The sequence below is a fragment of the Rhinolophus sinicus genome, chromosome 15 (genome assembly GCF_057876585.1).
Source record: "Rhinolophus sinicus isolate RSI-liver-muscle chromosome 15, RSI-T2T, whole genome shotgun sequence".
In the NCBI taxonomy this organism is placed as follows: Eukaryota; Metazoa; Chordata; class Mammalia; order Chiroptera; family Rhinolophidae; genus Rhinolophus; species Rhinolophus sinicus.
This window is the reverse complement of record NC_142515.1, coordinates 15,115,674-15,143,081: the sequence shown is the minus strand read 5'-3', so window position 1 is coordinate 15,143,081 and position 27,408 is coordinate 15,115,674. Positions and strand designations below refer to the sequence as shown.

Genomic DNA, 27,408 nt, shown 5'->3' with positions numbered 1-27,408 from the left:
GATAGGTGGAGATGTGAGTAGGCTAATCAGTGGAGCTGGCATGGCTCCCTGAACGATGGACTAGATTTGCTCACAGCCAAAGGAGAATTAAGTGACTTTTCCAGGGGAGAGTGTAGTAATATTGTTTTTGTTTCACATTTGTTTGTTTACTTTTCTTGAGGCAGAAATTGTGATTTGATAACTCCATAGGCCTGTAACATTTGCTTTCTATGAGTTTCAAAGGGATGTGTTTCTTTCTACTTTATAGAGAGAGACTTATTAAAACACAGAAGCAGATTTCTAAACTAGGTGTATGCAGAGGTTAGGTTTTTGCCTCTCAGTGACCTTTACAATATCTCTGTGGAAGACATGGAGACCTTTTGTAAGCATAGCTTGCTGATAAACGATTAGCAGTAGTCTCTGTTTTTCTAAGAAGAGAGCAAATTGTGTAATAGTGATAGAGCCTTAGAACCCCTGCAGGGAATTTTCCAAGCAGCATCCTCTCTGAAAAGTTTTTGTCTACTGTGTGCTGGGGGAGTAGGAAAGTAACCAGATCTTAAAACTCCTTTCTGGCTCAATATACTCAAGATTTAAGTGACAATCAAAGAACATTTAGAAAGAACTCAGAGAACACTGGTCCTCATGATGTTTTTCATAGAGTTCAGTGCAGTAGCATCTTGTTAACATATCTGTTTCTGTATAAGTGTTCTCTGCTCTAATAAACATAGGATGTAGGCAATACGTGTGTTCCCACATTCCCACACTAGAGTTATAAAGGGCTGAGCCTCATCAGTCACTTTCAGATAATGTCTGTTAGGCTGAATTGATGGCTAATTTCTTTCTTTTCTTTCTTTTTTTTAAATTTAAAATAAGTTCAAATTCATTGACATGACTAGAAATTCCATTTCTTGAGTTAGCCTTGTTGATGGTTTTAGGGTTGGCTCAGTCTATTGCCCTATTTAGGGTGTGACCATACGGATTGTATTTGCGACTCATCCCAATTCTGTAATTCAAATCCCTAAGAACCTAAACTCCTCAGACCAATGAGCTCAAATGAAGGTGCAAATGACCTCTGGTGGCTGGTCAGAGAGAACTTCCCAGCCCTGCTACTGTCCTAACTAGCACAACGGGCACAATTATTGACTTGCTTGATTAGCAGTGGCACACTGGAGCTGTGTTAGCCTGCTCCGGAATCTAACAGGAGGGATTTGTAACAGGGAGTCAAGGGGGTGGGGGATCGAACAGATTCAAAATTCTTAATAAAAGACAATTTCCTCCCTATTTCTGGGAGTTCTGCAAATAGAGTAATTGGAAATTAAGTTATTAGAAATTTAGAGCTGCAAAATTTCTTCAATACATGAGGAAACCATTTATATGGCCCTAGCAGGTCCTAAGGACTTTTTCTCAGGCAGCACATTGATTCTCCATATTGACATATAATGTAGATAGATTATTGCTGGAAATGGTTTCCCTCCCCTTTCCCCAAAGCCAAGAAGGAGAAATGAAAGATTGTTCAAAAGCCTCTGGCGAAGTCAAGTTTAAAGAAGAAAGATACACTCCACTGACACCAACCATAGGACTCAAAAACATTGACGCTGTTATCTGTCTGTCTCATATAGAATGGAACTCTGAAGATCATTGACCGTAAAAAGAACATTTTCAAGTTGGCCCAAGGAGAATACATTGCTCCAGAGAAGATAGAAAATATCTACATCAGGAGTAGAGCAGTGCTGCAGATTTTTGTACACGGGGAAAGTTTACGGGTAACGTATTATTTTTACAATAGCCATTTTCAGGCACAGACCATACTGATTTCTATAGCTACAGGAAATCTGTAAAGGTGGGTTTAAGATAAGAAGATCCGAGCTTTTAATACTGAAGAAATGAAGCCACATTCCAAACCTCAAAAAACACAATATAAATGAAAAACAAAGCAAACCAACAACAAAAAACTTTTTCTTTTTTTGAAAAAGTTAAAGGGTAGCCATCCGGTAAAAGGGAGCCCTATGTTTCACTGTTTCCACTGCAATAAGAGGCCCTCTGGTACCAACCGTTTTATATACAGTGTGCTTAAACTTAGCTTTTGGGGAGTGGGGGAGGGTTGATATGAACAGGCCAGAGATGCTGTAGGCTTAATATTGAATATCACTTCTTTATGAACAATCAAATTTGATAGAACATTTTTGTAACGAGATTGTTGACTGGGAAAATGGGAGTAGAGTTCCATGAAAATTTGAAATATATGCTGAGAAAAGAGGACACTAGTACTGAATTTGACGTCTTGGGATATCTGTTTCAATGATACCGTGTTTCCCCGGAAATACGACTTAGCTGGACCATCAGCTCTACCGTGTCTTTTGAAGCATAAATTAATATAAGACCTGGTTTTATTTTAATATGAGACCGGGTATAATATAATAATATCGGGTCTTATATTAATTGTTGCTCCAAAAGATGCATTAGAGCTGATGGTCTGGCGAGGTCTCATTTTCGGGTAAACACGGTATGATCCTGTTTTCTGTACTCACTGGGAGACACCATGATAAGAGTTCTCATAGGCCTTGTTTCCTTTCCACAGTCGTCCTTAGTAGCAGTGGTTGTTCCTGACCCAGAGGCGCTTCCCTCATTTGCAGCCAAAATTGGGGTTAAGGGCTCCTTTGAAGAACTGTGCCAAAACCAAGTAAGTCTCACTTAGGAAAGCTTTATGCACACCCACGGGGCCCATCATGGCAGAGGGGAGGCCCCAACCAGCTTGGGCACCCATGAGTTCCCAGAGCCTTCTCTCTGGAAGAACAGACTCTTCCTGAATTTGTGACAGGTGGTACAATGCAAATAGATCGACTGGTTTTATTAGACTATAGGAGGGGAGTTTAAAAACAACAACAACAAACTCTATTCTTTTTATAGTAATATGTTCTTTGTGGGGGAAACAATACAAAATTTTGAAATGCCATTCAGAGAAAACCCCTTTAACATATAGATTTGCCTTTTTTTTCTCATTTTTTTCCTGTGAGCATAATTAGGCATAAAACGTGATTGTACGTACTCCTATATCCTGCTATATCCCAATGAACTTTTGCAAGAATTTTGAGTCGTTTATGCTTAGCTTTTCATTTAGGCTTTCAAACAGCCATGCTGTAAGCCATATTTCATATTCTTAGGTTGTCAAAGAAGCCATTTTAGAAGACTTGTTGAAAATTGGGAAAGAAAGTGGCCTTAAATCCTTTGAACAGGTATGTACTACTGGTCTCTCAAGTCATACTAGAAAGTTTTCAAGTTTGCATGTGTAATGGGTTTAAATGTACTTTCCAAGGAATTAGTTTTAGATTTTGTACTATGAACTCATTAACTACAAATGACAGTGAACTTTTATAGTTGTATAGTCCTTTTTCACTGTTCATTATCCATGCTCCCTTTTCTCTACTCATTTCTTTTCCAAATTACAAGTATATGAGAACAGGCATGTGTTACTGTTCTTTCTCATCACTTCATCTTCCCCACTTTTATTAGGTGAAATATTCTTTAAGGTTCTTCACGTAGCACTTAGAGGGCTCTATAGAAAAGTCCAAATCACTAATAAACATGTATGTGTGTGTGTGGGGGGGGTGTTCATCTTCTTTTCTAGGTCAAAAGCATCTTTCTTCATACAGAGCAATTTTCCATTGAAAATGGGCTCTTGACACCAACATTGAAAGCCAAGCGGGCAGAGCTTTCCAAGTACTTCCAGAGCCAAATCAACAGCCTATATGAGAGTATCCAGGAGTAGGCTAAGGTACGTATGGCTGGAAGGGGCTCAGAGCTAGTCTGCCTTGTGGGACTATGGATTAAAAACTGATGTTATATTCATTTTTTGACTTTCCTCCTATCTATTGTTCTACCTACTAAATCATAAAACCATAGCTTTGGGGCTTTTAAAAATAATATTGAGTGACTTGTAATGTGAAAGGTAGGCCCTGAACTAAATAAGAGTAAATCTTGTCTTTCCCATCTTAAATGTTGCTGACATTTGGGTTTTCGGGCTACTTTTATCAATACTTTTCAAGACGCATGTGTATTCTTTGTCGTTTCCTCATGATCTTCAATCTTCTGTATAAGCGATCACTAGTTCAAGAGCCAAAATGACCCTTTGTGACTTTTTCCTTGTTTTCCAGTAAAACCTAACTTATCAACAGTCCCAGCATTTAGCCCTTCCAGTGTTCAAGTTACAAGACCTTTAAGTTCTGAAAAGCTGTTTATAATTCATGTTTTCTAACTACTCCACAAAACCACTAAAATTTTAAATCAAGTTTTACTTTATTACTACATACTATTAATCGTATTTATGAGACAAATTTCTTCTATGTATTTCTGTGTATACTAAAGTCTGTGTACAGAAGGGAAGTTTGATCATACTGAATATTTCCTAGACGCTCTAGTTCCTCTGACTTTGGAGAATTGAAAATTAGGCTTATGACATGTTGTCCAAAAAGAATATTCTTAAAGTATTATCTGCAATAGTATCTGGTGACTAAATCTGTTCCCTACAGTTTGCTACTGAGCTGGAAGCTGTGTGGAAAGAAGTTGAAAGTTTTGTCAAGTGCACTTTCCAGTAAATGAAGCCAGGATAAAGCCAGTAAAAACCTCCGGGATATTTTGGGGAACAAAGACCTATAGGAAGACTGACACCTGCCCAATGGGCTTATCTTCTGGGAAGGAACCAACTGATCTTTTCTCCCATGAACTCCAGTTTCTGCTCTCGCTTACCCCCAGACAACACGTGTTGCTTCCACTTGTAAATGTAAAGTCTTTAAAATAATAAACTATTACAGATACCTTCCTACGTTGTGGTGTTTGTTAACTCAGGGACCATGATGAGAATCAGCCTTAGACAAGAACCACTTAATAATCAAGGAGGCTAGTGGCTCTCAAACTTGGCTGCAAACTCGAATCACCTGGGAGTTTAGAGACCCTAACATGGAGAGGATCCAAAATGGCGAAGTAGATAAGTGTTCTGCTTGCCTCATCCCGTGAACATATCAAAATTACAACTAAATTATAGATCAACCTAGAGAAATCAACCATCTGAATTCTAGCCAAACAGAAGTTTGATAAGCATATAAAGAAGCCACGAAGAGACTGGTAGGAGGGGTGGAGACTCGAAACGGACAGGCCCCAAAGCTCCATGTGGCGGATGGAAACTGGAAGGGATACCTTAGCCACAGAGGTTCCCTACAGAGGAGCAAGGGTCAGCCCCCCACCAGCCTCTCCAGCCCGGAGTACCGGTACCCATGAGTCCCCACAACGTCTGGCTGTGGAAAACTGGGGATTCTGACCTTCTGGGTAGGACAGAAGGCTTGGGAAACCCAGACGCCCTCTTAAACGGTCCGTGTAGACTCACTCGCTCGCAGGCACTCACCTTGGGCTCCAGTGGAGGGACAGTGACTGGGGGGAGGGGGGCGTTGGAGATATATGGGGGGCAGAATGTGTGTACCTTTGAGGAAGACAGTCGTCATTTTCAGTGTGGGGTCTTCTTCATGTGCAGCCGGCAGGCTGGCGCCATCTTTCTTTCCTGTGTGGAGCTCTCCCCCACCCCCATGGCCAAATCTGAATCTGATTGGCCTGGTGAATTTTGCCCCTCTACCCTGATGACTCACTGAGACCTGGCCACACCCACCTCTGCAAAAGGCTTTCTCAGGGCTGAACCTTTTGGGAGCCAGCAGGTAGCACCAGGCCTTGGTGTGTCCTGGCTTTTTGCAGAGCTACCTCAGACCCAGTATTGGTGACAGCCATTCTCAGTTTGAAGCATGGCCTCTCCCACGTGCTTCTAGGTACAGCACAGGCAGTGACCAACTGTGGATCACTGGTAGCTCCTACCAGGTAATCCCTGACCAGTCACAGGCAGTGGCTGACCTGGGCCTGCACCAGAGCCCCTCCCAAGAGGCCCCAGAACCTACACACTTAGAGGTTGGCTTTAGTCAACAGCAGAGCACTGCCCAATTAGCCCCATAAGTAACACACCTAAAGGGCAGTCTCAACAGGCACCAGAGCCCGCTGGGGGGAAACCCACTCCATGTGGTAAGCCCCCCAGCACAGCAGCCCATAAACTGTGGATGTGGCCAAACCCCATAGCCAGTCAGCCTGAGGGTCAATCTCACCCACTGATGTGCCAATAGCAATCAAGGCCCAGATATAACAGGAAAGCATACAAAACCCACACAAACACTCCTGGAGCACCCAGTGCAGGTGGCCAGGGAGACTGTCTCACTGGGCCCCACGAGGAACTTACTACATAAGGCCACCCAGCAAGACTGAGAGACATAGCAGATTTACCTAATACATAGAAACAAACACAGAGAGGCAGCCAACATGAGGAAACAAAGAAATACATCTCAAATGAAAAAACAGGATAAAACTCCAGAAAAAGAAATGAAATGGAATGGAGGCAAGCAACCTACCAGAGGCAGAGTTCAAAATACTGGTTATAAGGATGCTCAAGGAACTTAGTGAGAACTTCAACAAAGAGATTGCAAGCATAAAAAAGGACTTAGAAACCATAAAAATGGACCAGTCAGAAGTGAAGAATCCAATAACTGAAATGAAAAATTCACTAGAAGGAATTACCAGCAGACTAGATGAAGCAGAGGACTGAATCAGTGATTTGGAAGACAAGGTAGCAGAAAACACCCAATTGGAGCAGCAAAAATAATGTAAAAAATGAGGATATTTTAAGAGACCTCTGGGACAATGTCAAGCATAACAACATTCACATCGTAGGGGTACCAGAAGGAGAAGAGAGAAAGCAGGGAATTGAGAAGCTATTTGAAGAAACAATGACAGAAAACTTTCCTAACTTGGCAAAGGAAATAGTGATACAAGTCCAGGAAGTGCAGAGTCCCAGACAAGATGAACCCAAACAGGCCCACACCAAGACACATTATAATTAAAATGGCAAAGGCTAAAGACAAATCCTAAAAGCAGCAAGAGAAAGGCAACTAGTAACTTCTAAGGGAGCTCCCATAAGACAGTCAGCTGATGTCTCAACAGCATCTTTGAAGGTCAGAAGTTATAGGCAGGAAATATTTAAAGTGATGGCAAGCAAGGATCTACAACCAAAGGTACTCTACTCAGCAAGGCTATCATTTAAAATCGAAGGACAGATAAAGAGCTTCCTAGATAAGAAAAAGCTAAAGGAGTTCCTCACCACCAAACCATTATTACAAGGAATGTTAGATGGACTTCTTTAAGACGGGGGGGGGGGGGGGGGGGAAGAAAAAGAATAGGAATAAAATGGCTATAATTATGTATCTATCAACAATTACTTTCAATATAAATAGATTAAATGCTCCAATCAAAAGACACAGGAGGGCTGAATGGATAACAAGACAAGACCCTTACATATGCTGCTTACAACACTCACTTCAGATTGAAAGACAAACACAGACAGAAAGTAAAAGGATGGAAAGGTATTTCATGAAAATGGAAATAGAAAAAAAAAACTGGGGTAGCAATAATTATACCGGACAAAATAGACTTTAAAACAAAGGCTATAACAGGAGACAAAGAAGGACCCAGCAATCCCACTTCCTAGTATTTATCTGAAGAAACCCAAAATGCTATTTTGAGGGATGTGTGCATATATATCTTCTTTGCAGCATTGTTTACAGTGGCCAAGATGTGGAGTCAGCCTGGGTGTCCACTGATGGATGAATGGATAAAGGGGAGGTGGTACATATATATAACGGAATATTGCTCGACCGTGGAAGGGAATGGGTTCTCACCATCTGAGGTGGCATGGATGGACCTGGAGAGTGTTGTGCTGAGTGGAGTGTGTCAGAGAAAAACAGATGCAATGTGAGTTCACTTATATGCAAACAAAACAGAAACATTCATAGATACAGAGAACAGTTTGATGGTTGCCAGATAGGAGGGGAGTTTGTGGGAGTGGGTGAAAAGTAGGACGTGACTAAGAAGTACAAATTGGTTGTTACAAAGTAGTCATGGGGATGTATAGTATAAGGGACATAGTCAATAATATTATAATAACTATGTATGATGTCAGATGGGTACTAGACTTATTGGAGTGGTAGATGGGAGGGGGGTTGGGGAACAGGGTGAAAAAGGTGAAGGGATTAAGAAGTACAAATTGGTACTTACAAAATAGTCATGGGGATGTAAAGCATAGGGAATATAGTCAATAATATGGCAATAAGCTATGTATAGTGCCAGGTGAGTACAAATCGGGGGGATTACTTCTTTTATTAGGTTGGTACAAAAGTAATTGTGGTTTTTTGCAATTTTCAACCTTTTAAACTCCAGTTACTTTTGCACCAACCTACTACAAATGTCTAACCACTATGCTGTACACTTGAGATTAATATAATATTGAATGTTAACTGTAATTGAAAAATTAAAAAGGGGGGAGAAGGTGAAGGGGAATAAGAGGTTCAAATTTCCAGGTATAAAATAAGTCATGTGGATGTAACGTACAGCATGGGGAATATAGTCACTGATATTGTGATAGCATAGTATGGTGTCAGATGGTTGCTGGACTTACGGTGACCACTTCTTTAGGTATATAAATGTTAGACAAGCATGGTATACACCTGAAACTGAAATAATGTTGTATGTTAGCTATGTTTTAATAAAAATCTTTTTAAAAAGTGAAAAATGAAGCAAATTTTCATTTTGCTTATAGACAAATAAATAAAATTTCAAAACTTAAAAAAAAAACACAAAAAACCCGATCCTAACACCTGGATGCAACCCCAGGGATGCTGATGGAAACGGAGTAAGGTACAGCCCGGGCACTGAATTTTTAAAAGGTCCCCAGCTGATTCTAGTATGCAACCAAGTTTGACAACTGCTGAAGGAAACGAGTACGTTGAAAGGACCAGGTCTTCTTATCCACAGCTGTAAAAAACATAACCAGCTGAGCCCAAACTCCAATTGAGCCCGATTCACGTTCCTTCTCCTTCACGACCTACCACTTGCATAAACTTCAGGTTTTGAGGGTCAAGTGTTCACAAGCAGTTTGATATCACTAGGTTGAAAGTCTCCTAGAATGCTATGATCTCATCTCAATATGCCATTAATGGGGTTTACTTATTGAGGCATATGTATGTCTGAAGACTCATGGTTCAAGATGCCATTTTTTCACAAGGTAGTACATACAGCAGATTTTCCGTAAGGAACTAAGACATCAAAAAGAAAAATGTTTTAAGTAAGAACTATGATTTATAGAGAACATCCATTGATCTTTGACTTGACAAAATCAGCATTATTAAAAGACAGGTAACAAAATCTGAGCTTACATTCAATCTGACAAATTAGGCTGTATAGTATCTAGAATAATACATAAGAAAAATTAACAGGGCGAAAGAGGATAAAAGCATCACATGCAGATACTTCTGGGAGAGGGGGAACTATATCTGCAGGTGAGGTCCATGTTGTGTAGCACATTAAAAAAAATCCTAGGGAAAACGCAATTGACTTACTTGGGTGAAGTGTTTCTCCTTTTGAGGAGACGAAGAGGCAGCAAAGAGGGACAGGAATTCAAAGGCATATGCTGAATGGCTTCTCCATTTCAAAATGGTCATAAAAATATTTAGATCAAGGGCACCTTTGAGAAAAAGAACACCTTAACCAGAGTAGGCTCATTGCATAATTCTTTAGTAATAATGTATAATTTTCAAGTAATGGAGCAGACTTAAAAAGTAATTGTATTTTAATAGCAGCTATCTATTTTTCTTCTCGCCATCTGGCGCTTGATCTGTCTCAGCATCACAGGGACACTTTTCCACGCAGTTTCTAGGGAACCATCCTCTTATTCTTGAAACACCTGAGGAAGAAATTAAATTGACATGAAATAGTCAGATATACTGCAACAGTATTACTGAGACCCATGAGTCCTATTACTTCAAGCTAATAAGCTTTTAGACTACTTTTCCCTTCCCTTTACCATCTTTTATAAGTACAATTTGAGGAGGGAAAATAAGTTTTTTTAACTGCTCCTAACAAGCTAGAAAACAGGTATTTCCCAAGCCCCGAAGTGGAGTTGGAGGAACTTCTCAACACGGGTATTCACTTTCACGTGTATGATCGTGACGGGTGTATTTGGCACACTGTCACACTCTATCTGTTCCAGGGAACCATCTTGTAGCCTTTGAGAATTTCCTTGTCAGACTTTATCTAACATGTAACTTCCTATATAAGGTTGCCTAAATTGTCATATGGCGTTGATTTAGGATTAATCTAGTGTTATTCAAATAGCATGCTAGGTTAATCTTTACTTTAAAAAGGAACAGTTCCAATGTGTGAAGGTAAGAAATGTACCACCTGGTACAGGATGTTGAGAGTGGGAGAGGCGGTTTATGTGGTGTGGGTTGGGGGTGGGACGAAGGTATTTCCCACTTAATTTTGCTGTGAACCTAAAACTGCTATAAAAAGAAACAATAAAGACACAGAAAGTTTCAATCTGTTGGTTTTTATAATAACTTAATAGGCATGTTCAAAGGGGGAACGTACAGCATAGGGGCTTAGTGCTCAGGCTCTGGAGCCAGACTGCTGAGGTTGGAGCCCTGGCTCTACCTGTTTTTACTGTGGTCTTGGGCGAGTTGCTCAGCCTCTGTTTCAGTTCCCTCACCAATAAAATGTAAATGATAACATCTATCTCAGAGGACTGCTGGGGACTCACTACCACGAGAGAAGCATTTATACAAGTGCCTGTCACATACTTACGCACGAGCTCCAATGTCAGCCAATATTAAAAAGACCCAGTAAATACAAGTGGAGCAACGATGCAAGGAGCTTCTTTTAGCTGTTTAATGATGTGCCTTTCCAGTTAGTTCCCCTAATGCATGTGATATGTGATTGTTTATAAAAGTTATTCTTGTAAAATTTGGAATTATTGCTAGCAGTCTTGTCCTTTATATATCCCTCTCCGTTTTCATACCTTCTATAAAGGAATCATCAAGAATTTTGTCTCCATACAACCAGTATCTGAAAGAGTTAAAAGATTAAAATTATTTTTCTACGCTAGCTGCCAATTTTGTCAGTAAAGAAGAAATTCGGTACTGCAATCACTTACCGTAACCCCCTCGTGGCGAGAATGAACTCCCCTTTCTGCAGTCTGATGCGAGGCTCTTCAGTGCAGGGGCTTGTAAAGAAGGTTTTGATGCCTTTATTCAAAGGACAGCAGGCACCACTATAATCTTCTATTACTTTATACCGAACCTGTCATCAGTGACCAGAAGAACGATTTAACATTTACCCATAGCTGAGGTTTTTAAGTTTGACATTAAATTGTTAAAGGTAAATCCAAAATGTCAGGTGACAAGTCTTTCCCTCCCCGTTTCCTTAAAGGAGGCAACTGAGATTTCTAATTCTCAAGGCTTTTCTTACACTTCATTTCAAGCACATACCTAATGATTAAACTCTAGCCCAGTGGTATCCAATAGGACTCTCTGCAATGATAGAAATAGTCTATAGTTCACTAGCCAATGTGGTAGCCCCTCGCCACATGTAGCTACTGGGCTAATATAACCACGGAACTGAATTTTTAATTTAATTTTAATTCATTTAAATTTAAATAGCCATCATATTGTGCAGCATAATTGGAAAGATGGGTTTCATACTAACAAACTATATCAAGGAAAATTATTTTTCTATTAGCAATGTAAGTTGACTAAATTCCCTCCAAACCTCCCATCCAAACTATTTAAATGAAAACAAATGTGAATTGCATTCAATTTCAACAAATGTTTTAAGAAATATTATTTAATAAAAGCCAACATTTGGCTTCTACTCAAAAGCAATTTTAAAAACTATATAGAACTGCAGAGCCTGACAAAAAACAAAAGAAGTCAATATCATCGCAAAAGAATTACTTACACTTCTCACTCTTTTATCTGCTTTTTGTTTCAACTGTTCTATCTGTTTGGAAGATAGAAAAAGAAAAACAGTCTATGATCTCAGCGCTGAAATACAGCCTTTCCTCATCTGCTGTAGCAGAGTAACACGACAAACCCCAATTCTCCAGCATTTCAAACTGCTGACAATTTAAAGGCCACATTTTTTTTTTAGCATGAAAAGAAGGCTCTATGACTAAACAGGGGCTGAAGTAGGGCTTTCTTCCTAGTATTGTCTCTAATTTCTTCATCTGTGTATACCCATAGAGATCCCCTGTGGCCTTGGACCAGGCAGATGGGTTCTCTACGTCATGGAGCTTGCAGGCTGCTACTTAAGGTGAAGATGACACAGAGGTTCACTGATTCTTCAGAGCCATGGTAAACAGACTGCAAAACTCACCAAAACAAGTCTTGACTAAAAGTCATCATATGACTCACTTTTCTCCACTTAGTCAGCAACAATGTATTAAAAGGCACTCTATTAGATACAGTTGGGGAAATAAAGAAAACACATGGTCTCTGTCCTAGAATCTTTCTGGTTAAAGATATAAGCTACAAGAATTAAAAGTATGAGCCCTCGTGTGCTGCCATACAGAAGTATAGGATTAAGTGCCGAGTCCAGATACATCTAGAGTACAGAGCTTGAACTTTCAGGAAGAGGTGGGACTGAAACTTAGCTTCAAAATTTCTGAGAGTAGGTCAGACGAGAGAGAAAAAAAAAAAAGCGTGGGCAGTTAGGTGGGTGGAATGTACAAGTGGTTTATTGAGTAGACTAGGCTGATAGGAAAAAATGGTTCCTGTTTGGAAACAGTTGGAAGGTAGTTTTAAACCATATTTTATAAAACTATGTTAAAGTAGCAGGACTTTATCTCACAGGTATGGCGAGTTAAGGAAAGATTAAAATAAAAGTAGAGACATGGTACGAGGAGTGCATTAGATTATTAATTTAGACTCATTCTGCCACATACTGAAGAAAATAGTTTATTACTTATTTTACCATAAAATGTTATCTGAGTTAAGTGGAAGAAGGTGAGGCAAAAAGAGAAGACGACGTGAACAAAAATACTCACTGTTAAGCTGTACGGATGACAGCCCTCTCTTATTGGCCACTCTAGTCCATCTCCTTCAGGGACCCCGGACCATGTAAACACCTGTTTAAAGTTCTTCCATTGACTTCCCATATCATAAGGAAAAACAAAGACTTCATCTAGTTGATAATATTGTATTCGATCTTTAGCCTGTGGGTAACAAGGATGTAAGATGGCAGATGCCTTAAGTGGCTTTTAGTAATATACTATTGAGAAGAACATTCATTCCTCAAATTTGTATCATTCCTACAAATACATCCTCCTTGTTGTGATGTTGATGTACACAGAAGAGCTAAATAAATTTATGACATTATCGGAAGAATTTGACACACAACACCAACCTCCTATGACATGAGACCATTCAGAAAAATGTCTGACAGGGCTTGTTTAGGAACAACATTCAAAAGTGCCCATTAGAAGAGTTAGTAACTTTATTCCATATATAAAAAATCCTCAATGCTTCTGTTGTTCAGCAGACAAAAGAATCCACGTGTAAAGAGACGTTGATAAGCAGATTTAAGAGGAAGCAAGGGTTTCCTCAGAATGGAAGAACTGTTTTGTGGGGTGCACTAGGATCGGTGGCAGCGACACCTGTGGAGCGGCCACGAAAGGTGTAACAGGGGAGACATCATTTTAAGAAAATCATTATTTTTCAAACTAGCAGGTATGTGCAGGAGATCACCTTTCAGTTTTTTTATACTATTACACATGTATATATACTTATTTATATATGCAGTTATACATACATTTTGTGCATATATAAATATTCAGGCTGTATAAATTATATTCTAGGCATTTAAATTGTTAAGTTTTAACTTGAGATAAATTAGCTAAGAATTTCTTAAGTTTCACTGACACCTAGTGGTATAAAGATACATTACTTATTCCTACAATAAATATACAAACCCAGCTGAAATTTGTTGTATACATTTTAGTGTCTGGTAATTTTGATAAATCATCTATAAACTTAATACGATCATTTATTTGAATATTTTACTCAGCAACAAAGTAGTTTTAAAATAACTCCTAAGGTTTAGCATGGCACTTTATAAAGAGCCTTGGTCATTACCAAAAATACTATTAATCTCATGTCAATATATTATGCTAACTAGAAATGGTACTTTGAAATATAAGATTATCAAAGAACAGGATTTTAAAGAAAAGCTTCATATATTTACTTATAAAGTGCTATTGATGTTAATTCAATTCGAAGAATTATTAAGCTACATGTAAAATGTATGCTCTACTGACTTATATAAATCCATCCCCACTCAGAAAAGGGCAATTTCTTTTCCCTTTTTTATAAACAAAAGCTTCAGAGTCTTCAAAACGGGTAAGATTCTCAGACAACAGAGATTTAGGCTATGAACCAAGAAAATGTGGCAAGGATAAGAGTAACTTACAAAAATGACTAAAGCACGGTCTCTGCCTAAGCAGCACTCAGTGAGGTTGGCCGAAGGGATGAGAGTGGGGTGGGGAGGGAGTACCTATCAATACTATGTGTTACAAGGTGACACAAGTGTGCAATAGGCACTATGGGAAAAGGCGACAAAAGTATTTAACCTTGTCTGGTCTAGGGAGAGTCAAGAAAGCTTCCTTAGAAGGAATGACACAAACTAACTCTTGAGGGACAAGAAATCAGGCAAAGATATAAGGGGATGTGCATTCTAGGCAGAAGGAACATGCGGAAAGATGCAGAAGCATAAGATGTACAATGAGTTACTTGGTATCAAGTGTGAGATGGGGTGGTGAGGGGTGGGGAAAGCGGCTGAGAAGCGCATAAGGGAAGACATGAAAGGTTTTATCATGTACAAGCTAAGGATCTTGGACTTAAACCTGCATATCAGTGGTTCTCAAAGCAAGCTTTGCACACCTCTTTGGGTCCCTGAGACCTTTTTGTGGGGTTCAACAAAGTCATTATGATACGTCTGAGGTCATCATAGTGTTGACATTGGCAGTGGTGGGTAAAAGTGCTGACACCTTAAGCAGGAATCAAAAGAATGGCACCCTCTCCCTCCCCAACAAAGAAAAGGTTTACTCAAGAATGTCACTGATGAAGCAATACAAATTATTATTTTTATTAAATTTCAACCCTCAAGTAGATGTCTTGTTAATATTCTGTGTGACAAAATGGGAAGTACACATAAAGCTGCCGAAGTGGTTATCTCAAGAAAAACACCTGTTTGAGTTGTGAGCTAACAAAAGCTGTGTAGCCAGCCAGCTTTTATCATGTAATGCTGTTTCTTTCTGAAAGAATGAGCAACGTAACAGGCAAACTAAAGTTACGCAAATTTCAGTACCGGCGGACATTTTCTCAAAAATGACCCAAGTCAGGCTGTTACTTCAGTGTAAACAACTGAGCATTTGTTACCAGTAAAAAAATTAAGGTTCGCAAGTGAAAATCAAAATTTTGGAAAATTTTTATCAACCACTATGAGCTTGACGCTTCCCAATATTTAAAGATTTTTTCCCCATAAAATGGGTAACATGAACATTTGGAAAATCTGCCTAACCTTGTAAATCAGTATTTTCCAAATGACTAATGCCTGATATCCTAAAATCATGAATGGGTGAAAGATCCATTCAAAGAACAGAACAGACTGATGGGTTTAGATGTAAAAGAGTACAAGAAGTTTACTGATACAGATGTCACATGCAACTAACTTTTCAAGGACTGTCACTTGTTAAGTTTTAATGTCGTATCAAAGAATATTCACTATTGTCTAAAAGGTCTATTAAAATACTCCACCCTTTTCTACCTATTTATTTGTGTGAGGGTGGATTTTCTTCATATACTTCAATTAAAGCAATATATCTCAACAGATTGAATGCAGGAGATGTGAGAATCCAACTGTCTTCTGTTAAATCAGATATTAAAGAGATTTGTAAAAATATAAAACAATGCCACTCTTCTCCCTATTTTGGAAAATATTTTTCAAAAATATGCTAATTTTATAAACATATAATGGGCTTATCATTTTAAAATGAAATTAATAAATCTTCAAAAATTTTCTCAAAAAATACAGCAAATAACAATAGGTATGACATTGATTAACAAAATCTCTTTAGTGTCCTTAACCATTATTAAGAATGTAAAAGGGTCCTGAGACCAAAAAGTTTGAGAACTGCAGCTGTAGATTAAATTGTACAAACTGACTTTCAGGGGGCTAAATATGTCCTAGGGGTATGTTTTTTGGACCCACAAAGGATTTTTGTTTGCTTTTAATTCGAATTGCTTGCTAGCATTTTATAATGGAAAGATGTCATAGAAACCCAGATCTGTTTTCCTGAAAAACAAAAATCAGATCTCACAACACTGGCTGAGTATTCCCCTGGGGCGACTATCAGCTCTGGTACACAGGTGGCCCCACTCAGCTAGGCTGCCTGCTGGGCCAGTGCCGCCTTCTGGGTTTACACGCCTGCTACAGTGATGAGCAGTGGTGAGGCTCTGAGAGTTATAAGCAAGAAGCAGAGTAGTCAGATTTACTTTCTACACTAGAATTACAACTGACAGGATGAAGTATGTATTGGAGGTTGTGAGGTCTGTGGCAAACTGCATGTTACGGTATGAGCCCATGCTGATGTCTGAAGCAGTAAGAAAAACCTGATGGCACCTTGGTAGGACAGAAGTTACTTTCCAAACGGGCTGTGTTCTCCTCTAGTCTGAAAGGAACGGCCAAATTGTTTAATGTGGCCTCTTCAGCAACTCAGGGCGTATGAGAAGCATATTTCAGTGAGAGTTATATTAAACTAGGAATGAATCAAAATGTCTCCTATATTGACCTTTTATGTGGCATGCAAATGACTTAAGGAAGCCATATGGTAGTGAAGTTTCCACTTCCGGGCTTTTAAGCATTAATAGGGTCTATTAGTTAGCCAGTACTTCATTGATATTGAGGAAACAAGTAGTAAATTTACCTTTTCTTCAATCCATGATTCAATAGAAGTTTTGTTTCTGAGAATTATTTTCATCTGAAAATGAAATGATAGTAAAATTTTGTAATAGTTCAGATTTCAGATTATTATTTTCAGATAATCATTTTAGAAGATGATTTCAGATTACCACCTTCATACTAACACTACGAGATAGTGTTTATTGCTTCATTCCATAGATGATGGTACCAGGTTAATAAAGGTTACTTACCACAGTGTGTGGTGCATCTGACTCTAAAACCCTTGTTCTTAACCACTAACTGTACTACACAGCTTCTAAGTAAAATAATTACATTAATCCATAAGCAAATCCAAGTCTACCATTTTAATAAAAATTCACATTCTAAGTATTATCTGCTAAGGCTTTCAGAGTATTAATAAAACATTGATATCTATTCAATCAGTATCAGTACTTAGTGTGTATTTTGCTATTAAAATCTCTTATCACTATTTTGAATTAACCTTAAATTTATAATTAATCTATTTATTACAAGTAACATGACTCATTTCTATCAACATATATTCTGCTTGCCTTAAAAACTAAATATATTCAGTCTGAATCCTATTATTCAATTTTTTCTACATATAACTAATTCCACTTATGTATGTTTTATACACCACAGGATTTTAGTTTATTTCTAATATTATTCTTAATTATAGGCATTGGGAAAAATAATCAAAGAATTTGATCCCAGGCTAGAAAACATGAAGTATAACCAAAACCAGCTTATTTTAAACTGAGAGTTCAGAAAGGGTTGGGTGCTGCATCAGGGCCGTCTGCCCAGCATTTCTAATTCTGTAACAGTTCTGAATTTCCTTAAGCCTGGCTGTGTCTTCACACAGACAGCACAGCACAGTGAAAACCACCTGGACTACGAGTCCTCATCACATACTCAGGGTCTAGCGCAATGCCTGGCCTACAGTGGGCCTTCAGTTAATGAAGAAACTACTTCTGTGAACAAAATCGGTCAAAAGAACTGTTTTGTGACCCTTCAGGGCTACATCCTCCTTCTCTGTGTTTTTGCAGCACCTGTACATAAATCTATGACAGACATAGAACCCTGTAATTATTCACTGTTTACTACTAATTGTGAGTTCCCTGAGGGTAGGACCCTTTTCATTTTCATTACTGTAGTTGAGCAGAGTAATTCATCACACAGTAGGCATTAACTAACACCTGTCTCACAGGGTGGTTAGAGATTAAATGAGCTAACAACATGTGAAGTGCCTAAAACAGTGTCTGCACATGGTTAAGTGCTCCATAAACGTTATAGTATGATGATAACGGTTCAATATAGACTATCATAAAATAATAATTATGTTTACTGAGTACACAAATGGGTGATCTTGGGTAAGTCACTTAAGCTTTCCGTGACTTAATTACTCATCCATAAGGAAGGGAAAATAATACCTCTTTTGGGATTAATGTGCAGGTCATGAGAGTCTAAACGTAAGAGTTTTCTCAATGATAAAGTGCTACGTACCATTTTTTAAAATTAGATCAATTAACCTGGAAATTCTGGCAAAGTCACTCAAAATTCTAACTAGTCTAGAGAAGATTAAGTTAGTTACCTAGATGGAACGAGGAACACTAATTTCCATTTCATAGAGCGTACTTACATGCAGCCTTTGTCTTTTTCTCATGACAAGTAGCCCCAATAACTCAACTGTGAGCTAGAAGTAACCAAGGAACTTACCTGGGTAAAAAACAACATCCCAACGGCTATGGTTGTTCCTAAAGCTAGTCCCAAGGCAAACAAGGTGGCAGCAAACGCAGCTAGTCCAAATGGAAGAATTGGAAGAGGGTCTCTCCGGGCTGCACTCATATCAATCTTGACCGTGTTCCACCCAAAGGAGAGCTACAAACAACAACGCACACTCAGAACACTGGGTGTCATAGTGGTCCAGGCTCTACTGTAACATTTAAAACACCTTGATCAAAACAATCAACAAATGACCATGTGACACTATGGCCCAAGCAAACATAGCTGCTTCCAGGGAATTCTGCAGCTTGAATCTACTGATGGATACGCATGGCATCATCCTTAGTTATTCTCAAGTGTTACTTTTTTTTTCTAATTGTTTCTTCAGAAAGTGTTAGGCATACTCCAAACATTAACACGCATTTACAACACTAATCTAAATGAACCAATTCAGACATCCATCTAAGTTGTAACTCTGTCTCCCATCTTCTCCTTGCTTTTCTATATTTACAATAATATTCCATTGCAACAAATATAGCCTATTTAATTGTTCCTTCATGTTCCACAACCAGAGGTTAAAAACTGGCAAAATGCAGGCCCAATATGGCCTGCAGATACGTACTGCGGGGCCCAGAAAATGTTTTAAAATATTCAGAATTAGGTGCCAACACTTAAAAATCAAGAGATTTCATATTTTAAAAATCCAGATTTTCAGATTTTTTTGCTTGAAAAACTGGAAGATCTAGCATCACTGGGCTGGATTCCCAAACATCAAAAATTGGCTGAAGTTGAATATGGGCTGTCCCTTCTCTGAAGGGCATGTGTTCTACAGTGTGCCCCAGTGTCATTGGGCCTGTGTCCCTCATTAACCTTCCAGGCCTTTTTAGGGACTTGAATTGTGACTCCTGAACTTTATCTCATGACTACGTACTCATGAATCGACTCATCTGTTGCAGGATATTTTAGGACGTGCAACTGCTCCATGAGCCAGGGCACTGGAATTAGAAATGAACAAAAGAACTACAACTTGTCACCTGAATTGGGTGAAAACAGAAAGCCCTTGTGTTGTCTTTTTCTTCTTGTTCTTTTCCCCCCTCTAATTATTCTTACCACAGCTACCAAGTTTGAAATATAGTAAATTAAATATACAGTACAACTTCAACTAGAGCTAGGAAGGTGAGTTTCTAGAACAAAGTAATCTTTCCTCATCTTAAAATTAAGTTTTAATTTTTTTTAAAAGATTCCATATAGAGATAGAGCAAAGTTTGTTTCCCCACCTAAATCATAGTAAGCATACTTCCAAAAGGGACTTAAATAATCTTGATAACTACTATTTAATCTTGCATGAATGATTTTAAAACATTTTCACTTACCCTGTTATAAAGCTGTGTATACATAGTCATAACAAAAATGAAGGCAGCGTGAATACAACCCAGGGGTGCTAAAAGGAGAAAGAGTGTGAACGAAGCATGATTTTGGTAACCACAACAGTTGTTGATCCAAGGACAGTGATGGTCCATCTTCATCACACACCTACCAAGAAAAATTTACATAAATCATGAGGCAGAAAATCCTGTCTACTTTGAATAACTTTGGTCTTCAAAAGATCAAGCAAATAGGAACCCAACAAGTCCATGAGTCACAGAGGAATTATACTTCATGGAACAAAAAGAAAAATCTTTATGAGTTTTTAAACAACTCTGAACAGTGACTTCTTTTAAATTCTAAACAGCACAAGAAAGGGCAGTCTTCATAAAGCTTCTGAGGAAAAGATATCTGCTACTTGTAAGTTTGTTTCAAGAAGTCAGGAAGCCCACAGAGAGGCTAATTATAAAGAAATGAGCACAGTTCCTGGTTTTCCTCTGGCTCTGAAATGCAGTGACTGAAGTGGAATACATTAGAGATGCAACAAAATCACTTATAAATCTCCGCTGGGGTTGATGGGGCCTAGCAGATGCTTGTAACTTCCTTCTTTCCTGTCCTCACCCTTCAGACGTAGAATCTCTGAGCTAAGCAAGCAACTATGGAATATAAGATGTGGTGTAATAAACAAAGTCTCACTGAGCTTCCTTCACTTGTGTTGCAAGCAGAAAATTTCCTGGCCTCAAGCCAACTTTATATGCCGCCACAGTTCTCCTGAACCTCAACATTCTCACCAGAAATTTCTTATTAATCAATGGATATAGCTGTTCATTCATTTGAAAAGGTTCTAGCTTATTTCCCACTTTTTTTACAATGACTCTGTTTTCTTTTCATTAAGGTTTTTATATTAAACACTTATGATAATAGGCACCTGGATTCATTTACTAGATTTGTATAAAGTGCAAATGTTACTCAACTAAATAATGGAAAACGCAGCTCTTCTAAAATGGACGTTATGGACACTTAAGTATTTTGACAATATTTTCTATAAAGTAGTCACGATGCAGAGAATAAAACTAGGATTGATGTGGCAGAAAGAACAATAAAAGGCTACTCGACAAGTGGGTCAGTTCCCGACGAATGGGCCAGACAGTACCTGTTACACTTTCGGCAGTGATGTGATCGTGGAGCCTTGTACGCTTGGCAGACCTTACAGTACTGGAGGTACATGCTCTCCTGAGAATTCTCCTTGGCAGCAAAATATAAAGAAAAATACGTCAGATAACTGACCCTAAGTAATAACAAGGCTTATGAATAAATGCTTTCCTATGGTTTGACTTCCTTCTATGGGGATGGGGGATGGATGGAATCTTAACTTGCATTTCCAGCCCTTTGACTGGAACTAAAGTATTTTTAAAGAACAGATTTCTGGTAACAGCGGTGTCACTCTCCCAATTACCGAGAAGTCATTTTTAATTTCTCTCTTCCATGCTCTACCCAAATCCATTGTCACTGAGTATGGTTGGTTCTACTTATCCAAATTCTTAGTAGAAAGGGAGTTTAGAAAAAAGGCAGCTGACAACTTGGTAGGTATTTTAGAGTGGGGACTCAATTATCAGAGTTAATACGCTTAACATTCCTATAACACAACTCTGTCAGAGCTCTGCTTGAAAACCTCTAATAACTCCCTATGGTCTCACAGGTTCTCATTTGTTTGAGATCTTCCATAACCTGCTTTTGTTTCAGGCTTTTCTGCACTACACAGTCTGTCCCTTGTTTCCAAAGACACTCTCCCACCACTCTCAACCTGAAATGCCTTCTTCCCCATCTTCTGGGTGAATTTCCACTTCTCACTTAGATCCCCAGCTGAAAATTATCAATTCCATCTAACTTCAACAGCACTCACCACATCTACTCTATAGTTTAGTCATATGCACAAGTGCCTTGGTTTCTCTCCTTAGTTACAAGGTTTTCAGAAAATGAATTGTGTCTTATCCATTTCTGTACCCACTTCATATAGTACACTAGTGTTTCTCCAATTTTAACATACCCAAAACTCATTTGGGGATTTTGTTAAATGCAGATTTTGATTCAGTAGGTCTGGAGCCCAAGATTCCGCATTTCTAAGAAACTACCAGCTGATGTCCCCAACAAGAAATACAGAAATCCCTAAGTGTAAACTTTTAAACAAATTTTAAGAAGCTATAAATTGATTCATATGGCTGTACTTCCCAATTTTCACTGAAATGATTTAACAACTTTAATAGACGGCAGTTTCAAAGGGTTTTTCTCAGTTCTGAGTATGTTAATGTATCACACGTAAAAGGATCCTAGAACCAAACAGCTTGTGAAATTTATAAGTGAGGTGTATGATAGGCAGTGTTTCCTAAACTAATGACTGTGGACTCAACCCCCCCTCCTTCTTTTGTTTTTTAAATGCAAGACAAGTATTCAATTAAATCGCTTTGATCTAAATACTAATTTAGATCAACATTTTCAAACAGGTATGAAATAAATTATTTGAGCTTTAAATGATCAGTGATTAGAATAACATGCTGAGTCTCTAGGCAAAAAGTAGATTGATATGATTAGTTAGAAAATACAGCAAAAACGAAATATGTGATGATCATTCGAGTTCATCATCTAAAGGGATCTTTTTCTTACCGGTTTCCACCCGAGAGGGACAAAGCCAGGACCCACAAACATGGCATTAAAGTAATTATACAGAATCATGACAGTCCAATTTATCAGCATGATGAAATTCACGCTTCCTCCTGTTGTGTGTAAGGGCCAATACCACAACACAGAGTCGATCATGGCCATTGTAGAACATATTGCTATGACACCAAGGGCTATAATGGGACCCCAGTGACACAGTCTCTTTAACTCTTGGAGATTTTCAAACTTGATCACTGAGCAGAATGCACCCATTTTGGTGAGGAAGAATGCCTTCCTATCTTTAAAGAACTGTAGATTTCTTTTTTCTGTGCACACATTTCCGTGTGCCACAAGTCCAGGTATGTTCCCGAATTGTCATGCCTTCAAGTTGTGTGATGTTAATGCAGATTATGCCATTTTCACTGTTACACACTCAGGGCTCTTTACTAGGAGAATCCAGTATCTCGGCTTGAAACCCAATCTAAAGAAAACAAAATGAGAAAGTTCAGTAAAAAATTTTATTACACACTATATTTAACTCCAATAAGCACCTAAACAAAAGCATCTCACAAATGCACAAGCATGGGATGAGTATCTTGTCAAATGTCAAAAAGAACGATTTTTATCTTATCCAAAATAAGGTTCAAGTGTGAATGGCATGTAAACTGAATTCATGATTGTCAGGGAACTGATTGATTATCCAACGTTTAGTGAACGGTTTGAGGAGACAAAGAGTTTTAGAGCTGGGAAGCTGGGCCTCAGGGTCGATCTAATCCAGTCTCCTTCATGGCAGAGAAATTGGCTTGGAGGGGCTAAGTGGTTAGACCAAGGTCACAGGTAACAGCTGAACCCAGAACAGAAACCAAGTCACTGAACGCCCTTTGCAGAGTTTTAAGCTACCTCTTACCGAGTTTCGAATTAAGTCAAGTATGAGCCAGACAAGGTCTACACCATTGGCCTGCCGTGGCCCCCAAAACACCAACATAAGGGTCCATTTGGGCCAAAGGTAAGGAAGCAAGAGGGTGAGAGCAAGGACAGAGTGCAAGGAGAGGAGGGAGGAGACGGGAGATGTGCGTGAAATCATGACTGGAGGCGTATATGAGACAGAACGTGAGTAAGTATATTGGGGGGGGGGGAGAGGAAGTGCCTCCCGGAGCGACGCACGGGGAAGACGGGAGGGCGAGCGCCGGGCAGATACGGAGAAGGGGATTTCTGATGGGACTGCAGTGAATCAAGGGAAGGAGATGTGAAGTATAGGCAATAAAGACTTCCACGCAACAGCTGCCGCTGCCTTGTGCCTCAGTTTCCCGCCCGTGTCACGGAGCAGCGCTTAGAAATCCTCTCTCAAAGGACGCACGTCCTGGGAAGCGTGGTTGGTCCCAAAGAACTGGAGATTCTGGCCTCACTTGGGTGGAGTGAAGACCACCGAATTCACGGCTACATCCCCAGCCTTGACTCCCACCTCAGTCCGGTCCTTGGTGCCCGCTCCTCGGCCATCGCATTTCCGGGGCGGCCTGGGCTCACCCGGAACAGGTTTTCTCCTTTTCGGGTAACTCCATCATGGGTACCTCAGTCCAGCGCACGCAGGGAGCGAATCCTGGCGTCTAGAGGCTGGAGTGCGAAATCCGCAACGACCCGCGGGTCTCTCCGCCGGCGCTCTCGCAGTTAGTTGCTCTCCCGTTCAGGCCCTGTGCGCAGGCTCCGTGGTAGTCACTTCCGGGAGGTCAGCCGCGTTAAACTTCCCTTCCGAAGCAAGCGCCTGTACCCGTGGCTCGGGGGGAGGGAACCGCTTTCCAGAACGTGGGGAGGGGGGGAGGGAAGCTTTCAGTGATCCCTGAGGACCTGAATATTTTAGGAGCCATTTGGGGGCACTAATTGAAGTGGTTTTCCTTCGCAGATTTCTTAATTTTGAAGTCTGAGCGGAAATAAAAAGCGCACCCAGCCCAATTTCCAGAGGACCGAGATTGCGTCGGACAACCAGGAAGCGGCCGGGCCGGGAGCTGTCCCCTGCTCTCCGTTCTGCTCTTGAGGGCAGCTCCCAGGCTCGCTACACGGCGTCCCCCTACCCCGCGTGACCCCTGCCCCGATCTAGGCTCCAGCCCGGGCCGAGCACTCCGGAGCCGCCATGTCGTCCGACTTCGAAGGCTACGAGCAGGACTTCGCCGTGCTCACTGCAGAGATCACAAACAAGATAGCAAGGGTCCCCCGACTCCCTCCTGGTGAGACCCCTATCCTGGCTGGGAGGGGGTGGCCTGCAGAGCCGGGGGGCTTGGGCGATGGAACGCCGTCTGCACAGGTGTCTCTGAGGCGTGAGGCTGGAGTGCGCTGGTGCTGGGCCCCCCCGGAGGAATGGAGCTTGAGTTAGTTGAGGGTAAAGGGACAGTCCAACCTGGGTGCAGTGAAAAGAGCCCTTCGGGGCTACAGTCCGGGCTCCGCCACCTTGTTACTTGTATAATTTTGGGAATGTTTCTCTGAGTCTTAGGTTTCTGTTGTTGTAGGTTGGATTTTTTTGGTCTGTTTGTTTGTAAAATATAAAGATGTGAGAGTATTCAGAAAGAATGAATGAACGTACCTAGACTATGAGTCTGACGTTTTGTTAGTAATGACGTTATTATTACATGCAGCAAAACAGGGTAAAGAGCCACGGTGCCAGGATTCATGTATCAGCTCTGCCACCTAGAAGTTGTGGCATTTAGGCAAGTTTCTTAACCTCTCTCAACTTTCCTTCTTGGTGAAATGGGGAGAATTTGTAGATCTCGTAGGGCTGTTGTGAAGATTAAATTATTTAGCATGTGTAACGCCTTTCCTTGGTGTTACCTGCTATTATCATTAGTATTTTTCATGCCCCCAACCCCATTTATTATTTCTCATTCTTCTTGCGGGGAGGTGGAGGAGGTCGATAACCCAATTTTATGCAAAGGCTAATGGTACAGGCTAATTTTTCTCACTTTTAAACTTCCACAACTTCCATCCAGAAGTGTTTTTTGTGTTTTAGCACATCTTATTTCCATGCTAGACTTTCAACTATGTGAAGGTGGGAGTTATGTTTGATTTCATTGGCATTTATTTAGAAGGGACTCATTGCATGTTTAAGTAAGTGAACACATATATATACATGTGATACTTTGTGATTTTTGTTTGTAAGACATTGTTTTAGAATTTATCTTTCTCTAAATACAGATTTAATTTAAGTAGTTAGTTGCAGATGGGATTGTTACTTTTTGGCTTTTTTTGTGAGGGAAATGGAACCGTCATTGGAATGCTAGACTTGGCCTTACCTTAGCCCTATTGTAAAGTGTAGACGTGTTCACTGATCTGTGAACTGGTGAGCACTTCACTGTGCCACCTTGTTAGTCAATCCTTGATGCCGGCAATAATATCTCCTGGACCTAAGTTGTTATCCCTCTTTCCCTTTCCCTACCCCCCCCCCCCCACAAATTTATGTGTTTAAAATAATTTTCTTCCTTTATTTCTTTGTTTTTCTTCACCCCACCTATTTTCTATTAATAGGGATATTTGCTTGAAGCCAGGATCTCTGAATTTACACCCCACTCATCTCCTGAAGTCCCAGTTAGTTCTGAAGGAGGTGGATGATGTCTTAAAGAGGTTTATGAGCCCAAGTGAGGGAACAAGAGGAGAGAACGAAGGTAGCATATTCCACCGAGCTCTGCTGCTTCCGAGATTTTTGGGGAGAGAGTGGCCGATGGCCTCACCACTTCCTGACACATCACCTCGCCTCTTCTCTTCAGCTCTGCTTTTCTCCACTGCCCAAGATCATCTTGAGTTTTGTGGTCATTATTATTGGAGACTACTTCCTTTGACTTCAGTCCCAGAGCCTCAGAATATCAGGATTTGTGGTTTCAGTTGGATTGTTGCTTATTTTTCATTGTAATAGTGTTAGTAGTAGAAACGTTTTCCGTTTGGGCTAATTGCTTTTTTGGAAGTTTTATAAAGTAACAAAGTCATCCCTGGGTGTAAAGTTGTAAAAACTGTTTCCAAGAAAACAGATTTCGTTACAATTTATTTTTTTCTTGTCTTTGAATTTTAATGTAACCATTCTTACCACATAGAAGGAAACAAATTAAATGTGTTAAAAATAAAGCCTTGACTCTCCTTAGCTGTAGTATAACATGGCTACCCTATTTCCCCGAATATAAGACCTAACCAGAAAATAAGCCCTAACATGATTTTTCAGGATGACATTCCCTGAACATAAGCCCTAATGCATCTTTTGGAGCAAAAATTAATATAAGACCTGGTCTTATTTTGGGGAAACATGGTATTAGGAGTGAAAGGAGACTTTGACTGGAATAATTGGATACTAGTAATTCCTAAACATACAGTGGTTTCCTCCTAATAATTACTTGTGCTTGCTCACTTTATAATCTGCTTCTAATTGATAAATAGAAAAAGCTGAGAAATATACCTACATAGTTACGAATTTCAGATGTATGTCTGTGGACTAACAAATTAATATGTACAATCATGGCAAAAAAAGTATTATTAAAAATTATAATCTCTTTTTCTGGCCATCACTAGTGGTCGACTCAGAAGTGACTTTAATTTACTTCAGTTAAGAAGGTTGAAAATTGGAGGAAACTCAGCCAAAGCAGTTTATTTTCTAACATAGTAACTTATATAAATTGAGGGAGTAAGATTGTTAATATATAAGTACAGAGAGTGGAATCTATTGCAATTAACTGCACTCTCTGCTATGTATGTATAGTGTATTAAAGTGTTACTTTCAAAGAGAATAGAAAAGATTGAATGTTTTTAAACTTCATTTAAAAAAAAATTTGA

General features: G+C 39.6%; 3 protein-coding genes across 9 annotated transcripts in view; 2 read left to right on the top strand and 1 right to left on the bottom strand.

Moving 5' to 3' along the window:
- ACSL5 (acyl-CoA synthetase long chain family member 5) overlaps nt 1-4,795 on the top strand; it is a 46,192-nt gene extending 41,397 nt beyond the window's left edge. For all 3 annotated transcript variants that reach the window (XM_019725142.3, XM_019725140.3, XM_074339064.2), the window contains exons 18-22: nt 1,599-1,742; nt 2,558-2,659; nt 3,141-3,212; nt 3,605-3,751; nt 4,506-4,795. In XM_019725142.3, coding sequence (XP_019580701.3) covers nt 1,599-1,742; nt 2,558-2,659; nt 3,141-3,212; nt 3,605-3,745 — 459 coding nt within the window. In that variant the 3' untranslated portion in view covers nt 3,746-3,751; nt 4,506-4,795. The remainder of the gene's footprint in view (nt 1-1,598; nt 1,743-2,557; nt 2,660-3,140; nt 3,213-3,604; nt 3,752-4,505) is intronic.
- Nucleotides 4,796-9,170: 4,375 nt separating this feature from the next.
- Nucleotides 9,171-24,316, bottom strand: ZDHHC6 (zDHHC palmitoyltransferase 6). Of its 2 annotated transcripts, none has more exons than XM_019725143.3 (11): nt 24,071-24,316; nt 22,615-23,089; nt 21,107-21,198; nt 19,962-20,121; nt 18,583-18,744; nt 16,871-16,924; nt 12,935-13,102; nt 11,848-11,889; nt 11,045-11,190; nt 10,910-10,956; nt 9,171-9,796 (listed from the first exon to the last, which is right to left on the bottom strand). In XM_019725143.3, the coding sequence occupies exons 2-11, from the start codon at nt 22,879-22,881 to the stop codon at nt 9,693-9,695; spliced, it is 1,242 nt and encodes a 413-aa protein (XP_019580702.3). In that variant the 5' UTR covers nt 22,882-23,089; nt 24,071-24,316; the 3' UTR covers nt 9,171-9,692. The 2 variants fall into 2 exon arrangements, with proteins under 2 accessions (XP_019580702.3, XP_074195166.2); XM_074339065.2 differs by having other exon boundaries at nt 24,177-24,312.
- A 252-nt stretch (nt 24,317-24,568) lies between these two features.
- Nucleotides 24,569-27,408, top strand: part of VTI1A (vesicle transport through interaction with t-SNAREs 1A) — a 323,958-nt gene continuing 321,118 nt past the window's right edge. For 2 of the 4 annotated variants that reach the window (XM_074339066.2, XM_019725145.3), the window contains exon 1: nt 24,584-24,827. In XM_074339066.2, coding sequence (XP_074195167.1) covers nt 24,734-24,827 — 94 coding nt within the window. In that variant the 5' untranslated portion in view covers nt 24,584-24,733. Of the gene's footprint in view, nt 24,828-27,408 lie in introns of all 4 variants that reach the window. The other 2 variants (XM_019725148.3, XM_019725147.3) reach the window with 2 other exon arrangements.

Bases quoted from the DNA above. Each gene is read 5' to 3' on its own strand.
- ZDHHC6 (XM_019725143.3), bottom strand. From the start codon at position 22,881: ATGGGTGCATTCTGCTCAGTGATCAAGTTTGAAAATCTCCAAGAGTTA. The intron at 13,103-16,870 runs GTAAATTTACTA...TGTTACCCACAG, and splicing joins AATCATGGATTGAAGAAAAG to GCTAAAGATCGAATACAATA. The intron at 11,890-12,934 runs GTGAGTATTTTT...TCTTCCAAACAG, and splicing joins GTCATCCGTACAGCTTAACA to ATAGAACAGTTGAAACAAAA.